Source organism: Phyllostomus discolor, chromosome 10 (assembly GCF_004126475.2).
Source record: "Phyllostomus discolor isolate MPI-MPIP mPhyDis1 chromosome 10, mPhyDis1.pri.v3, whole genome shotgun sequence".
NCBI lineage: Eukaryota > Metazoa > Chordata > Mammalia > Chiroptera > Phyllostomidae > Phyllostomus > Phyllostomus discolor.
In genome coordinates this window covers 70098978-70116144 of record NC_040912.2, presented here as the reverse complement: position 1 = coordinate 70116144, position 17167 = coordinate 70098978, and the positions used below count along the sequence as shown (strand labels likewise).

Sequence of the window (17167 nt, the reverse complement as noted above, 5' to 3'; positions counted from 1 at the left end):
TCTTAGTAAACTACTTAGGGTAAGTGTTCTCTTCCTGCCAAATCCCATTATGATGCATTTAATTACTTGCAGAAAATCTATCCAGTTGTTTTCAAGCAAATTCAGTATGTTTTGTGGGTTCCTTGAAATCTCTAATAATATCATAGCCCTGGATATTGTGACTTGTGGAGTAATTTATTGAAGTCTCTTTCGTATTCTCTGCATCTTAGAGAGGCTATCTGGCCAATGCTATGTGAGTGTATTTGACTATTTTTCTTAGAAGAGTAGAGATTTCTGGATGTTTCAGTATTCTTAACAGGCTGATGAACAGCAGATACAGATCACCTGATTTTTTCTTCTCTAACTTAATGAAAGTTATAACCCTTTTGAAATTTTAATTGGAACCTAGATGCTAGGATACATGCATACACCTAGTTTGTACATAATTCCTTTCTCCTGCCTAGATGATGACCTTTTTAAGAACGGCCATGTTGTGTCCCTTATAAATATAGGTTCTGGCTTATATCATTACCGTGTGTACAATGAGTATTACATGTTTGTTGTGGTTAGTGATTATTAAGTATCATTCCTTTGGGTAAACCTCAGGAATTTAGAACCTATAGCTGCCATTTTTTTCTTTTTGGTGGAGAGTTCCTCTCTCCATGGTCTCAGTCAGGGAAGGGATTCTCCAGACCAGGATAAATCATGATTAACTGAGCTAATCAAGATGAGTCTACTTTGATTTCCAGGCTCTATTGGTCATGCACTTGTGAAGCACTGCTAGCCAGGGAGACATTGAAAGCCTGGTAGGTTTCTGGGGGAGGAGAATTCCCTTGCTTTTATATAGAGAGATGGGAGGAGAAAAATCTTAGTGCTTCTGAGTGTGGTCTGCCATTCTGCCTATTGATACCTGGAACAACAGTAGCCACGGGGGGGATCATGAAGTGAGCCAGGTTTCCTTGCTATCCAAAAGCAGAGTGGTCTTATGAAACCTATCATAAGCTAAAATGGTGTAAAGCAAAGAAGCAATTACCATTAGTTTATATGGAAAATTTTTGAGCGTTTTCAGACCAAAAAATAAAGCAACCTACTAAATCAAAACTTAATTACTTCCAGTTTTACACTAAACATAACACCCTTATGGATTCTCTTAGATTTTTCTGATACCTTAGGACACATCTTGCTAATGGATGCACAAAATAACTCGACATAAAGCATGGATACTCACAGGCACAAATTTATGGCAAGGTGATGCAGAGATGCTGAGTGTAGTTCCTGGGGAAGGAGCCTGGTAGTGCCACTCTTGCTGCTTGGGGTGAGCACTGCCTCTATAATGACAGGCTGCAAAACAAATACTGAACGTTATTTTCCATTTTTAACCTTTTTCATAAAGGTGAACATTCTCTTTGGCTTTCCTTTGGTGAGTGAAAACAGGTAGGTCTTTGATAAAAGCAAACTTTCAAAAAGTCTGGGATACCTGTATAGAGGCCAAAGATCAAGATGGAAGAAGCAAGGCCTTTTGAACCACTGGATCAGTCAATTCCAGTAGCATGTTTCAGTCTTTAGCCTACCTGCAAAGTTCAGCAGAATGAAAGCCTCTCTAATACTTGGCTGTTAAAAAGAAAGAAATTCTATGTATTGAATAAGTGTTGTTAAAGAATAGATTAGAGTAGTATCTGTCATCCAGCACCCTTCCCTTCTTTTCCATTTAAACATGCTGGCCCCAGGAGGGAGGACTCAGATCTGGTCCAAAAAACATTTTTGTAATCAGGCTTCATGAACTAATAAGTGGTTTGTGCAGGTCTTTACTATTTCTATTCCAAGGAAAAGAGGAAATGAAGGTGGTTTGAGGGCATCATCCTTGATGGATACATTGTCAATTATAAAAGATTACTCCGTGATGAAACTCAGACCTGATTGCCTATCAGATTGAGTTTTAGGGCTGTTCCATTGGAGCAGGTTTTCTTAGTCTTTAACATTTTGGACCAGATAATTATTTATTGCATAGGGCTGTCATGTGCATTTTAGGATATTTAGTAACATCCCTGGCCTCTACCCATGAGATGCGAATAGTCTTTCCCATCGTGACAATCAACAATGTCTCCAGAAATAGCCAAATATCCCTTAGGAGGCAAAATTGCAAGCCTCCTAACCACTGCCACCTTGTGAATCACTGTGTTAGAGATAAAGATTGTTTCTTATAGGTACATTTACCCTAAGACTCAGGCAGGAGAGAAGGTAAGTCCTATCTACCATTGTTTTAAATACTTCATCTTATAGTGAGAAAAGTACAAAGAATTAGTAAATTCTTCCAATTGGCCTTTTCAATAATACAAAGAATCTTTAGATTTGAGGTATATTTTGAGCCCAAATAGTTACTGTTTAAACTCTTTACCCTTAAAAATTAGCAGACCAAAAAAGTAAAGTTAGAATTACATTATTTTTTTAAAGATTGTATTTATTTTTTTTTAGAGAGGGGAAGGGAGGAAGAAAGGGAGGGAAACATCAATGTGTGGTTGCCTCTTACCAACCACCTACTGGGGACCTGGCCTGCAACCCATAGACCGGGAACTGAACCCACGACCCTTTGTTTCTAAGGGCGGCACTCAACCACTGAGCCACATCAGCCAGGGAAGAATTACATTGTTTTTAAAATCCCATCCTCAAATGTTAAATAATCGCAAATTTAACAAAGCCTCTAACATTATTACGAGGGGAATTCAGTTCTTCTTGCCAATGAGGTAAAGAATTACAGATCAGCAAACCTATTAGTGTGCAAAGTTTATTAGTGCTAAGTTCTCATGGAAGAAAATAGGCCTAGCTAAGGTGGGAGTGAAAGACAAGAGCTTGGGTGGCAAAAGGCATGGTAGCAAGAAGCATTGGGTCTTTTGTTCTGAGGACTTATGTAGTTGGCAGGATAGGAGTCAGGGAGTTACATACTGATTGATGGATAAAGGTGGTACCAGCTTCCCCTAGGGGCATGTGACTACCCAAACGTTAGGTAGGTATGTGTTGGGGTTCTTTTCCAGGTAGTGGAAGTAGTACATAGAATTTCAAGGACTCCCCTCCTGCCTTTTAGGCCTTAGATTGTTTAGGACACCTGGTAATCTTAGTAAGATTGTTACAGAAACTTACTGAACCTCAGTGTCAAGGTGTCTCCCCCCTGTACTATTATAATTTTGCTTGTGTTGTTCAGAATGCCTGGAAATCTTATTGGACCAGGATCTGGACTGCTGGGTCAATGGGTGAGACATGTGTGCCTTTGCTTCTAGCCTCCTGTGTTAAGTTCTTAGTTAGATTGTAATGGCAAGGGCTCTGACTTTACATTCCCTCTGGCCACTCGTTCCTAGCTGCTCTCTAACAATGTGATGATGTAAACTGTCTTAGTGTGGCTTCATTTGTCTGTGTTCATAGAATAAGCCAGAAATTCACACTTTGTTTGAACCTGGGAAAACTCTACATGGAAAGATAGTTCAGATGTGAACAGAATAATGTCTCAATAAAACTGTATGAATGGGGCAAGTTGACTAGTTCCAATTTTATTTTTAAAAGCAAGTATTAACTAAGATACTGTGGGCGAGTAAGTACTATAACTGATTTTGTCAAAATGACAAAATTCTCTCAACATGCCTCTGATTGAAATGTTGGTGTCTATTTGCACACTAGGAAACAGGGTCCATTTTCTCTTTTTGTATCCCCAGGGCTTCCCCACCTTCAGCTTTATAGCACGCCTGATGCAGAGGGTGCATTCTACATAGTAAATAATAAATGTTTGAGCATTGCCAATTTATTGTCTCCCTGAAAGAGACATCCAGTGAAAATTTAAATAAAAGCAAACATATATTAAAACATCTTTAAGTAGTAAAGATACTATAGTTTACAACATTAAAGTAATGTAGTAAATTGTGGTCATCCTTTCCTCTGCCCACTACTGCCCTTCCATTTACCACATCTGTTTTCATTTTTTAATCATGTTTTAAATTTTTCAGTTATGCTTGACATATAGTGTTATTAGTTCAGGTGCATTCCCCAGTGATTAGACATTACATAACTTACAAAGTGATCATCCCAATAAATCTCATACCCATCTGACACTATACATAGCTATTAGATTACTATTGGCGATATTCCCTATACTGTACTTTACAGCCCCATGACTATTCTGTAACTACCTATTTGTACTTTTAAATCCCTTTACCTGTTTCACTCATCTTCCCAACCCCCCTTGCATCTGGCAACCATCAAAATGTTCTCTGTATCTGAGTCTGTTTCTGTTCTGCTTGTTCATTTATTTTGATTTTTTTTGTCCTCACCCAAGGGTATTTTTTTCATTGCTTTTAGAGAGAGAGAGAGAAAGAGGGAGAGGAGAGACAGACAGACAGACAGACATCAGTGTGAGAAAGAAACATTGATCAGCTGCCCTCTCATACTCACCCCAACAGGGGATCAAACCCATAACCCACGTATGTGCCTGACTGGGAATCAAACCAGTGACCTTTTAGTCTGTGGAAATATGCTCCAACAAACTGAACCACACTGGCCAGGGCCTTTATTTTGATTTATAGATTCAATTATTGATAAATATATATTTATTGGCATTTTTTTTTTATCTTTTTTCTCTTAAAGAAAGCCCTTTAACATTCCATAATACTGGTTTGGTGGTGATATGCTCCTTTAGCTTTTTCTTGTTTGGGAAGCTCTTTATCTGTCCTTTAATTGTAAATGATAGCTTTGCCTGGTAGAGTAATTATTGTAGGTCCTTGTTTTTCATTACTTGGAATATTTCTTATCACTTCTTTCTGACCTGAAGTGTTTTTGTTGAGAAACCAGCTGACAGTCTTATGGGAGCTCCCTTGTAGTTAACTAACAGCTTTTCTCTTACTGCTTTTGAGATTTTCTTTGTCTTTCACATTTTACATATTAATTATGATGTGTCTTGGTGTGGGCCTTTTCAGGTTCACCTTGTTTGAGGATTCTCTGTGCTTCCTGGACTTATGTGTCTATTTTCCTCACCAGGTTAGGGAAGTTTTCTGTCCTTTTTTTCAAATAGAGTTCCAATTTCTTGCTCTTTTTCTTCTCCTTCTGGCACCCCCATGGTGAAAATGTTGGCATCCTTGAAATTGTCCCAGAAGCTTCTTACACTATCTTCATATTTTTTTCTTTTTGCTGTTTTGATTGAGTGATTTTGCTTTCTTATATTCCAAATTGCTAATTTGATTCTCAGCATCATCTCCTCTATTGTTGATTCCCTGGAAAGTATTCTTCATTTTAGTTAGTGTATCTTTCAATTCTGACTGGTTCCTTTTATGGTTCCTATGTCCTTTTGCATGCTGTTGAAATTCTCACCAAGTTCCCTGAGCATCCTTGTAACCATTGTTTTGAACTCTGTATCTGGTAGGTCGCTTACCTCCATCTCATTTAGTTCTTTTTCTGACAATTTCTCCTGTTCTTTCATTTGGGACCTTTTTCTTTATCTCTACATTTAGTTTCCTTCTCTGTGTTTATCTCTATGTATTAGGCAGAGCCACTATGTCTCCTGGATTTGGTAGTGTAGCCTTGTATAGTAGGTGTCCTGTAGGGAGAAGTAGCACAACCTCCCCAGTCACCTGAGTAGGGCACTCCACGTGTACCCCTGTGTGGGCTGCATGCACTGTCCTGTTGTAATTGAACCTGGATTGCTATTGGTGTCACTTTGAGGGATTGATCCCAGGCCAGCTGGCTGTGAGGGCCAGCTGTGACTGCAGTGGAGGAGTAATTGTGCAGGAGCCAACCCTATAGAGCAGGACTTGCTTCAGTGGGACTTTGGTGCTCACCAAGTATTCCCCTTAAGTGTATTGCTTATGGAGATGGTGGGGTTGTAATCCTGCATGCTCTAAAGCTGTCCAGCAGATGCACTGACTTTGGGGTCTCCTGGGAAGTGCAGTCAGCCACCATCCATGTCCTGCCTGGAGCCATCTGGCACAAGCTACAGAGTGATCTGCAGATGGCTGCTCCTTTTGCTGGGCTTGGAGGTGTCCAGGAGAGGCCAAGCTGTGAACCTAAGTAGGTTACTACTAGTGCCAGGTCTGGGCCACTTGGCAAGAGACAGGAGGTAGGTATGTAGAAACCAGATACTGCCTGCTTGATTTTATGAAAGTCCAAAGCATGAGGCAGGAGAGACCAGTTGTATAGAAAAGCCTCTGGAAATGGCTTGAATGGGACCACAAGTTGGGTGAGATGTGGTCTCAGGGAATCACCAGGGTGGGGCAAACAGTGTGAGCCAGGTTAATAGAGACTCGGGTATGGTGCCCTGCTGTCAGCTCTGTGGAGTGAAGAGGTGAAGCAGAAAAGGAAGGATGGCATCAGTAGCACTTTTGTCTGGCAGAAAGCTGCCCCACCCCCAGTTCTCTCCCAGACAATACAGTTCCTCCCCACATGTTCCTGGTTCCTTTCAAGCTGCTGCCATGGCACTGGAGCTCAGAGGGAGTGAGTCTGTGCGTGGCCCCTTAGGAAAAACTGCTTGGGACTCTAGAAGCTCTCCATCTCATTCAGGCACAGTCCCTGCTAGTTTTTACAACCAGAAGTTATGGGGACTTGTCTTTCTTGCTCTGGAATCCTGGGCTGGGGTATCTGGTGTGGGTTGTGACCCCTTGCTGCTCAGGGGGTCCTCCACAGCCAAGATACCTATCCCTCCTGATCTTAAACCACCACATGAGTGAGGGACTAGCCAGTTCTGCATCTCTGCCTCTCCTACTAGTCTCTGTGTGCCTCCTTCTTTAAATCCCTAGTTGTAGTCCTTCTATTCAGCTAGATTTCAGGCTGTTCTAAATGCTGGTTGTTTTGTAGTTTAGTTGTAATTTTGATGTCTCTACCTCTACTGTTTCATGAGTTTGAGCTACTGTTTCCTCTGCCTAAGCTCATCTCACCACTTCATTCTCCTCCTTCTCTAATCCATTTTCCATATAAGGCAGTCAAAGTACACTTATTAAAAGGTGAACATTTTGAGACACTTAAGTGTCACTTCCCCAGCCTGGAACCCTTCAGTCTTTCTCTTGTCCTTAGGACATAATCCCAAATCCTGACTAATGTTTGTGACCCTGAACACTGATTGCTATTTGTCCTTCCTCCGTCATCACCCTTGGCTCTCTCCTTTCTCACTTTGCCAAAGTTATGTTTATTCACTTTCTTTAATTTGCCATTTTCTTTCCTATGTTAGGGTTTTGAAACTGCTGTTTCCTTGCAGGAAACTGCTCCTATCTCATTCTTTGCTTAGGCAATTCTGATATATCTTTCAAGTCTCAGCCTAATTGTCACTTTCTTAGAGAGCAATGCCCTGGACCTCTAACCAGAGTTCAGTTCCCCATTACATCTATTCTTTCTCTTGATACTCTGCATTTTCCTTTCAGAGCCCTTATAACAATTTGCAGTTATACATTTGTGTGTGTAGTAGTTTAAAATCTGCTCTTACTGGATAATGTGCTCTATAAAGTAGGCGTATGTCTGTTTTCTTCTTTGATATAGGAGCCACATTAGTATTTATCTAGTGCATTGTATAATCTCAGGAGCTATTTTAGTGAATAAAGTTGAATTCACTTTGCAAGATGACAATACATCAGGCTAACAATGTAAGTTTATTACATTGTCCTCATGTTGAGTCGTTAGGCCTGGTTAAGCATTTAATATTGGGAGAGTAGGAATGATTTGTTCCTGCTTCCCATAAATGGTATTTTAGGTAGCATACCATATATGAAAACTGGTGAGTGGCCAGGTACATACACTAATACATGATTTCTGCTTTCCCAGACAGATAAAACAACAACAACAACAACGAGTGTAAACGTAGTTAGGCAGCTTTTTTTCTTGTTTTTTAAATTCATTTTTAAATATATTTCATTGATTATGCTATTACAGATCTCCCATTCCCCTCCCCCAGCCTTTATTCCCCTCTGTCCTGCATACCCCTCCCACCCGCATTTCCCCCTTTTAGTTAATGTTCATGGGTCTCACATATAAGTTCTTTCGCTCCTCCATTTCCTATACTTTTCTTAACTTCCCCTGTCTATTTTCTACCTACCAGTTATGCTACTTATTCTCTGCACCTTTTCCCCTTCTCTCCCCCTCCCACTCCCCTGCTGATAACCCTCCATGTGATCTCCATTTCTGTGATTCTTTCTGTTTTAGTTGTTTGCTTAGTTTGTTTTGTTTTAGGTTCTGTTGTTAATAACTGTGAGTTTGTTGTCATTTTACTGTTCATACTTTTTATCTTCTTTTTCATAGATAAGTCCCTTTAACATTTCATATAATAAGGCTTGGTGATGATGAACTCCTTTAACTTGACCTTATCTGGGAAGCACTTTATCTGTCCTTCCATTCTAAATGAAAGCTTTGCTGGATAGAGTAATCTTGGATGTAGGTCATTTCCTTTCACGACTTGGAATACTTCTTCCAGGCTCTTCTTGCCTGCAAGTTCTCTTCTGAGAAATCAGTTGACAATCTCATGGGAACTCCTTTGTAGGTTACTGTCCCCTTATCTCTGGCTGCTTGTAAGATTCTCTCCTTATCTTTAATCTTGGCTAATGTAATTATGTGTCTTGGTGTGTTCCTCCTTGGGTCCAATTTCTTTGGGACTCTCTGAGATTCCTGGACTTCCTTGAAGTCTATTTCCTTTGCCAGTTTGGGGAAGATCTCCTTCATTATTGACTCAAGTAAGTTTTCTATTTCTTGCTCTTCCAGCTCTCCTTCTGGCACTCCTATGATTTGGATGTTGGAAAGTTTAAAGTTGTCCCAGGGGTTCCTAAGTCTCTCCTCATTTTTTTGAATTCTTGTTTCTTCATTCTGTTCTGGTTGAATGGTTCTTTCTTCCTTCTGGTCCACACCATTGATATGAGTTATGGTTTCCTTCCCATCACTGTTGGTTCCCTGTACATTTTCCTTTATGTCACTTAGCATAGACTTCATTTTTTCATCTGATTTGCAACCATATTCAACCAATTCTGTGAGCATCCTGATGACCAGTGTTTTGAACTGTGTATCTGATAGGTTGGCTATCTCTTTGTTGCTTAGTTGTATTTTTTCTGGAGCTTTGATCTGTTCTTTCATTGGGGCCATTTTTTTTTTTAACATAGTAAGGGGTGGAGCCTTAGGTGTTCACTTGGTTGGGGCAACCTATCTCGCTGCATTGTGATGCTGTGTAGGGGGGTCCAAGAAGGAATAATGGTGCTTGCTCCTCTCTCTGCTGGTTTTCAGCCACTTCCCCTGCTACCCACAATCAAATTGGGCCCTTCTCATGCTGATTCCTGGGTGAGTGGGCTTGTGTAAGTTCTAGGAACTTGTGGGTCTCTCCAGTGACCTTTCCTGTGAAGCTGGGAGTTTCTTCCACTGCTGCCTCAATCCCCACAGGTGTTTTCAGTCAGAGGCTTTGTGGCTTTATTTCCCTGTGCTGGAACCTTGGGTTGTGTGGTCTGTCTCCCTCTCCAGTTGTTCCTCCCAGTGTATCTGCACACAAATGTGGGACTGCTCTATCAGCTGCCATCTTGCTGGGTCCACCAGCCACTGCCTTGCTTTGAGTCCTCTTTATACAGCTGCCTGTCTCTGCCCCTGCTACTGGTCTGGATGAATATTTTTCTTTAACTCCTTGGCTGTCAGACTTCCATACAGTTCAATTTTCTGTCAGTTCTGGTTGTTTTTGTTTTTAAATTTGTTGTTGCCCTTATTTTGGTTGTGCAAGGAGGCACAGTGTGTCTACCTTTGCTTCCATCTTGGTTGGAAGTCCGATGTGGTTCAAATCTAATTTATTTTTTTTTTAAAAATTATTTTATTGTTGTTCAGTTCCAGTTGTCTGCATTTACTTCCCACCACTTCCCCCCCACACCAGCCAACTACCTCCCTCCTTTGCTTTCACCCCACCCCTTGGTTTCATCCATGTGTCCGTTTAGTTGTTCCTGAAAACCCTTCTCCCCATTATCCCCTCCTACTTCCCCTCTGTTTACTGTCAGATTGTTCTTAATTTCAATGTCTCTGGTTATATTTTGCTTGCTTTTTTCTTTTGTTGATTAGGTTCCAATTAAAGGTGAGATCATATGGTACTTGTCCCTCACCTCCTGGCTTATTTCACTTAGTATATGTTGTCCAGTTACATCCATGCTGTCACAAAGGGTAGAGAAGCTCCTTTTTTCTCTCTGCTGTGTAGTATTCCATTGTGTAAATGTACAATAGTTTTTTGATCCACTCATTTATTGATGGGTACTTGGGCAGCTTTTCATTCTATGTCGAACTAGGAAAGTAACCCAAGACTTTAACCAAAATTCTTATCTATTTGTTTATTACTTTAGAGTTTATTCAAATTGTTATATGAGTCATTGCTTAGTAGCTTTTTGGCCAATAGGATTTCAGTATGCATTGCACTAATGTAAACTCTTGGATTGGCTTAACTACCTCTGATGTCACAATTTACCCATTAGGAAGTCATAATTTTCTTGAAATCATATTGTACTAACAACAACTCTTTTTTAGAAAGGTAATCTACCCAAAATAGAAATACTGGAAGGAGCAAGATGTCTTTGATCCACTCAGGGCTTTTCCGTTAATATGCTTTAATTATCAACCACTAACAATCAAAGCTAGCTTCTTTACTTTCTTTTATAATTGACATTTTGTTTTTCATGTTTGTCAGTGAATAGACAAGTGGAGGTATGAGGCTACTTACAATTACTCCTTCAATTCATAGTTCTATTTCATCTCGACTGTTGAGGCTTAGCATCTTTACTGCTTACCATCCCTGACTCAAAAGGAAAAGCAATTTGGACAGCTCACCTGAATATAACATTTCAGGTGGGAAACCGCATTGTATCAGAATTAGGAGAGAATGGAGTGTTCGGGAATCATTCTCCTCTGGAAAGGGTGTCTGGTGCTGTGGTACTTCCTGAAGGATGGAATCAGAATGCTTGTAATCCTATGACCAATTTCAGCAGGCCTGAACAGGCAGACTCTTGGTTGGCCCTCATTGAACGGGGAGGCTGTACTTTTACACGTAAAATCAACGTGGCAGCAGAGAAGGGAGCAAATGGCGTGATCATCTATAACTATCCAGGTACGGGCAACAAAGTATTTCCCATGTCTCACCAGGGAACAGGAAATACAGTTGCAGTGATGATAGGCAACTTGAAAGGCATGGAACTTTTGCACTTGATTCAAAAAGGAGTTTATGTGACAATCATCATTGAAGTGGGGAGAATGCACATGCCATGGCTGAGCTATTACCTCATGTCTCTGCTTACCTTCTTGGCTCCTACAGTTGCCTACCTTTTCTTGTACTGTACCTGGAGACCTAGAGTGCCCAATGCTTCCACCAGAAGGCGGAGACAGATAAAGGCATATGTGAAGAAAGCAATTGCTCAGCTTCAACTGCGAGTGCTCAAAGAAGGGGATAAGGAACTAGATCCAAACGCACAGTTGTGTTGTTTGCTTTGACGTATACAAACCCCAAGACGTAGTGCGTATTTTAACTTGCAAACATTTTTTCCATAAGATGTGCATTGACCCTTGGATTTTAGCCCGCAGGACATGCCCCATATGCAAGTGTGACATTCTGAAAACTTAAGAAACCTAGAGAATTTTCTGAAGATGTAACAAAGTCTTTTCAAAGATTAAAATTAGGTAAATTCTGTTAGCGCTGTATGTAGAGAGAAAATTTAACTCCAGCTTCTCTACCCAAGTATTAAACAGAGTGAAATTCATGTTTTTAAAATAAAATTCCATATCATACCAACCTATTTGAACTTGTTTTTCTAATAAGTTTTAATTTGTATACATTTTTGCTCTAATCCAAATAAGGACATTAGTATATGTTAAAAGCAAATTAGTTTTTATCTTCAAATTACAATGTTTGTGAAATTGATGCCACAGAGAATGTCATATTTTAAGGATTTTCATATTAATTTTATACTTTGTTACCATATTTTCTTTAATATTTGATATCTAATAATATCTCTGCTCAGTAAACTTTAATATAGGATTAGATCTTAATTCTCCATCACTAATTAATTTTTAATAACCAAGGAATGTGGTTTCCAAGGTTACTGAATGGGTAGGTAATAGTTCTAAATAATTATTTAGATGATAACACTTTTTATTATGTAACTAATAATATTTTAAATTACTATAGGTCTCATTAAGGGTAGCATTGCAAAAAATTGCCTTTGTTTGCCAGAGTCCTTTAAATCCTAGCATAGTGCATAAGCTATGGTTATCACATTTTCCTTCTAGAAATAAACTAGTAAATGCTTCTCAAAATGGTGGTGAGTGCCTCTTTGACAGTGCAGAGCTGAAATTTTCAGTTGCCTTTCCAAATTGTATCTTTTGCTTTACTTTGCCCCTGCTTTTTAAATATGTGAATAAATACCTGTGAGAGGCTGAATGATTTTGGTTATGTTGTTTTGATGAAATCTCTCTTTATGGACAATATACTAAACCATTCATGTCCAACTTGGTACTTTGTGAGTCCACACACTATGTACTATACTGTCTTTTAAAAGAATAATTGTATAGAAATACAGTCAGGTTAATGACCTTTGATAAAAAATTGATCATTATTAGCTGAAGGTTTCAAGTCAGTATTTTCTTATGCCACTTTTTTGCTGGGTCCATAGAGCCCTTTTCTCCTTCCTCTTTCTTGCCACAAGTCGTCACGTTGTTGATTCACATTTCATACAAAGTATTACCATCCATTGTCCTGGTGAGACCCAAATCAAAAGTGTCTCTTAGCATTGTGTACATAGAGGTCAGAGACATTTAATTTCAAGGCCAAAGTCCTTCAGTGGTTTCCTAGCTGGCAAATAAGAACCACTGAGGTATTATACCTCTAGGAAAGTGTATGGCAGCACCAGGGACTGCTCATGTTTATTAGTTCACAAGTCACTCTTTGGCTCTGAGGTCATACTGCACCATTGACATAAGTCTAGGTAAAATACAGGCAGAACTGACAGTGTGTATGTGAAGTCTTCCTCCATGGATGTTTGTTGATTTTAGATATTTTATTAAAAAGTATCTATGATATTTAATAGTCACTGCTCTTTGTGGTTAATTTTAAGTGGGGACCTTGATGCTTTTCTTTCTAGAATCAGTAGTTATATTTTGTTTACAATGAGTTGTACTAATCTAATACTGCTATATTTAACCTTTCCTCTTATAGCCTATATACTTCCTCATCTTCCCTCAAAATATTGTTCAATTAGTAACATGTTAGGGTCCACAGAAAAATGAGAGTAGTGTTTGTCTCTACTGTTGTTGTTGCTATGTATGATCAGTGTAACAGTCAGGAAGTGAGGCTGAAGTAATTTAACAGGATATTCTACATTTATTTATTTATTTATTTAGTGTTGATTTTGGACACAGGAGATGGGAGGGAGAAACAGAGACAGAATCATTGATGTGAGAAACACAAATTTGAAAAACATTTGACCTGTTGCCTCTTGCATGCACCCCGACCTGGGACCCAACCTGCAACCCAGGCATGTGTCCTGACTGAGAACTGAACCCACCACCTTTTGGTTTGTGGGACGATGCCCAACCAACTGAGCCACACAGGCTAGGTTAGGATACACTACTTTTAAAAATCAAATCCAAATGAAAACCGGCAAACTTCTAAAGCAAACTTTTATTAAGTAAATTTAGTACAGTGGTTTATATGATAAATAAAAATTTGCATTGTGACTAAATGTGAGTTAAAAATGGTGTTACATAGTTTATTCCTTTTTACCTCATATTTGGTCACAGTGCTAATTTTAAATTATTTTGTTAAAACTGGTCATTTTGTTGAAAATATTTCTTTTGAAGAAAAATTGTAGTTATATAGCTTTCTTGCATATGGTTTTAAAATGCAGGTGTATGAGTTTTATATTTAATTTTTAGTTTAATGTGGTACCTGCTAACATTATATGTCACTCAGAGAGGGATTCCGTCTTATAACAGCATATAAATCACCCATAACAACAGTTGAAACTTTTAAGACAATACATTCTACAGGAGGGCCCTAAGCTGTCATCTAAATTGGCTGTGTTGCCTTTTATGTCATAATCATTATCACCCAACAGTAAGCATATCTAGAGTTGCCATAGTGAGACCAGATTTTTCCCCCCAATGTAAAGTTTTTCTCTCTCTCTGCCTCTAATTAAAACATCTGAAACTCATGCGACGTCTTTAAGAGTTTTTCACAAAAAACATGCTGGAAGACAGTGGAACTTGTTTTCACCCAGGAGAGTTTTTATTTTGTTATTTTAAATTGATTGTCACAGATGTGGAAGCCACATCTTTTCATTGAATTGTCCTTTGGTTACTAGGCAGAGAGAGATGAATTCTCCTCCAGGTTGGCACTCGGAGAAACAACACTGCATCTTCCTGGCTTGTGAAATTCAGTGTTCTTTGGCTTTTTAGTCAGAGCTGTTGCAAAGCCAGCACTGTTTGGACTGCATACATGACATATCATTTCATATTGGGAATCGCATGCTGTCAGAGTTAGGGGAAGCTGGAGTATTTGGAAGAAGCTCCACTTTGAAGAGAGTGACAGGAGTTGTCGTGCCACCAGATGGAAAACCACAAAATGCCTGTAATCCCAATACCAGTTTCAGCAGATCAAAGAACTCAGAGACGTGGCTTGCACTTATTGAACGGGGAGGCTGCTCCTTCACACAGAAAATTAAGGTGGCCGTTGAGAAGGGAGCCAGTGGAGTGATCATCTATAACGTTCCAGGAACTGGCAATCAGGTTTTTTCCTATGTCTCATCAGACATTTGAAGACATTGTTGTAGTGATGATTGGTAACATAAAAGGCATGGAGATTTTGCATTTAAATTCGAAGGGAGTTCATGTTACAGTCATAGTTGAGGTGGGGAGAAAACACATCATCTGGATGAATCACTATTTTGTCTCTTTTGTGATTGTCACAACTGCTACTTTAGCATACTTCATCTTTTATCATATTCGAAGATTTTGGGTAGCAAGGATTCAAAACAGGAGATGGCTGCGGTTAGAGACAGATCTCAAGATAGCATTTAGCCAGCTCCAACTTCGGGTCCTGAAAGAAGGGGATGAGGAAGTAAGTCCAGACGGAGATAGTTGTGTAATTTGCTTTGAACTCTACAAGCCTGATGACACAATTCGTATTCTGACTTGTAAACATTTTTTCCACAAGAATTGCATTGACCCCTGGATTCTAGCCCATGAACATGCCCCGTGTGCAAATGTGACGTTCTTAATGCTTTGGGGATTCAAGTGGATATTGAAGATGGAACACAATCATTGCAAGTTCTGATGTCAAATGAGTGGCCTGGTATTTTATCACCTAGTGAAGACGGGACAAATAATGAACTTCCTCCTGCAAGAGAGTCAGATAAAGTGACCCCACGTGGAAGAGGTGGAGGAGCACACTACTTCTCAGAATGACAGCCAGCCTAACTCTGTAGATGCTCATCCTTCACCTTGATAGCATGACCTTTGAGGAAGTGGATTAAACCTCTTTGTCAAATCAGTTCTAATACTGACAAGGGTTTGTTTGAAGTGTGGTTTTGTGTCCTTTTTTGTTTGGTAATTTTCTCCATTCTTTGTCAATCCCTAAAGACAGAAAAACAAAAAAAAAAGCCTAGCAAGATGTTTTGTTTGTTTTTGTTTTTATCTTTGCTAAATGTAAATTTTTGTTGGTGTATGTAACTCCTGTGACTATGTATGTTTATTTCTATGTATACATGCATGTTAAAACCAAGGATAAACATTTTTTTCTAGATGATTTTTGTACATATATTGGGCTTTATTTTAGTAAGAATATTGCTAATATATTTGCAAGCTCCTTATGATCCAAAAACTGTTATTTAAGTTTGAAAAACATAAATTTTGTTTTAGGAAGAGTAAAATGTATCTTTTGATATTTATAGTACAATATAGTAATTTTGACATTCATTGTGTTTTTTTCATTTTTCACATGAAAGTCTCACTCTTGATAAAGAGTTCTGCTTAAGTAAGTACATTTTACGTGATCTGCATATGCATAGTGATAGCAATTTTAAATACTAGCACTCTTTAAGTGAACAGCAAATATTTCAGTGCCAACTATGATATTTCTTATCATAGTTGTTCATGTTCATAATGTGTACAAAGCCTTAAATGATGAAGAATTTCTATCACATTTAGTCATGGTATATTTACTTTCCTGTATATTTGGTACTACCTAGTTTATTTATTTATTTAGCCATTGAATAAAATACTTAAGCCCTGGCTGGTGGCTCAGTTGGTTGGAGCATTGTCCCACATACCAAAAGGTTGCATGTTTGATTTCTAATCAAGGCATATACCTAGGTTATGGGTTCTACCCCTGGTTGGGGGGGCATACAGAAGGCAACTGATTGATGTTTCTCTCTCACGTAGATGTTTTTCGCTCTCTCTAAAATCAGTAAACATATCCTTGGTTAGGATTAAAAAAATAAAAATAAAATACTTAAAATATGCTTGATTATTTTGGAGATAAGTATCACAGTGTAGAAACTATTATTATGACATTTTGGGATTCTGTTTTGTTCACTGTATTGCCAGGAATATGATACAGAGCTGGGCACTCAGTATTCATTCACTCAGTGAATGAATAATGATAAAGATCTTTTTCATAATCTAACTGTTATGTGTTATCTGGAAAAACTGGGCTGTATCACAATCTTACAAATTAATGGGAACCAAATCCTGAAAATTTTCATTCTAAATCACTTAGACAAAGTAGAAAATTACATTATTAGCCCATAATTCATTATTATAATTTAACATGCATAATTTTAATAGGGAGCTTTGACCTCTCCAGGACTGACAGTGATACACAAATTCTTGTGAAATGTAGTGAGAAAGCTCTATTAAGAAGAATTTGTGAGTTACTCAGTATTAACAATATTGAAATTCAGAGACGGGCAGAAGGAGTAATTGTTTCTCAGAGCAATGCTAAGGAAAACTGTTTAAGAGAGGGAAGGAGACTCATTTAAGGCCAGGGAAAACCAGGACACAGCCAAAAGTGGGAAAATGACCAGGTGGAGGTGATGCCTTGCTTGGTACACACAGGCTTTTTGTACCCAACCCTAGAGAGCTTTTGACTTAATCACAAGAGCTGCTCTTTGAAAGGACTGCATAGCACCAATACTGGAGGATTGAGCAGGAACACCCTCTTGAGCTTCTTGTGAGT

General features: G+C 38.9%; 3 protein-coding genes across 3 annotated transcripts in view; all 3 read left to right on the top strand.

Moving 5' to 3' along the window:
- The window catches only part of CADPS2 (calcium dependent secretion activator 2), a 575914-nt gene that overhangs the window by 177988 nt on the left and 380759 nt on the right, over positions 1-17167 (top strand).
- On the top strand, positions 10092-13414 carry RNF148 (ring finger protein 148). The gene is given in 3 exon segments (XM_036010858.1): positions 10092-10720; positions 10722-11402; positions 11404-13414. Coding segments are annotated over 3 exon segments (906 nt in total). The 5' UTR covers positions 10092-10649; the 3' UTR covers positions 11558-13414.
- Positions 13251-15804, top strand: RNF133 (ring finger protein 133). The gene is given in 7 exon segments (XM_028525940.2): positions 13251-13288; positions 14295-14310; positions 14312-14429; positions 14432-14721; positions 14723-15173; positions 15176-15354; positions 15356-15804. Coding segments are annotated over 7 exon segments (1173 nt in total). The 3' UTR covers positions 15437-15804.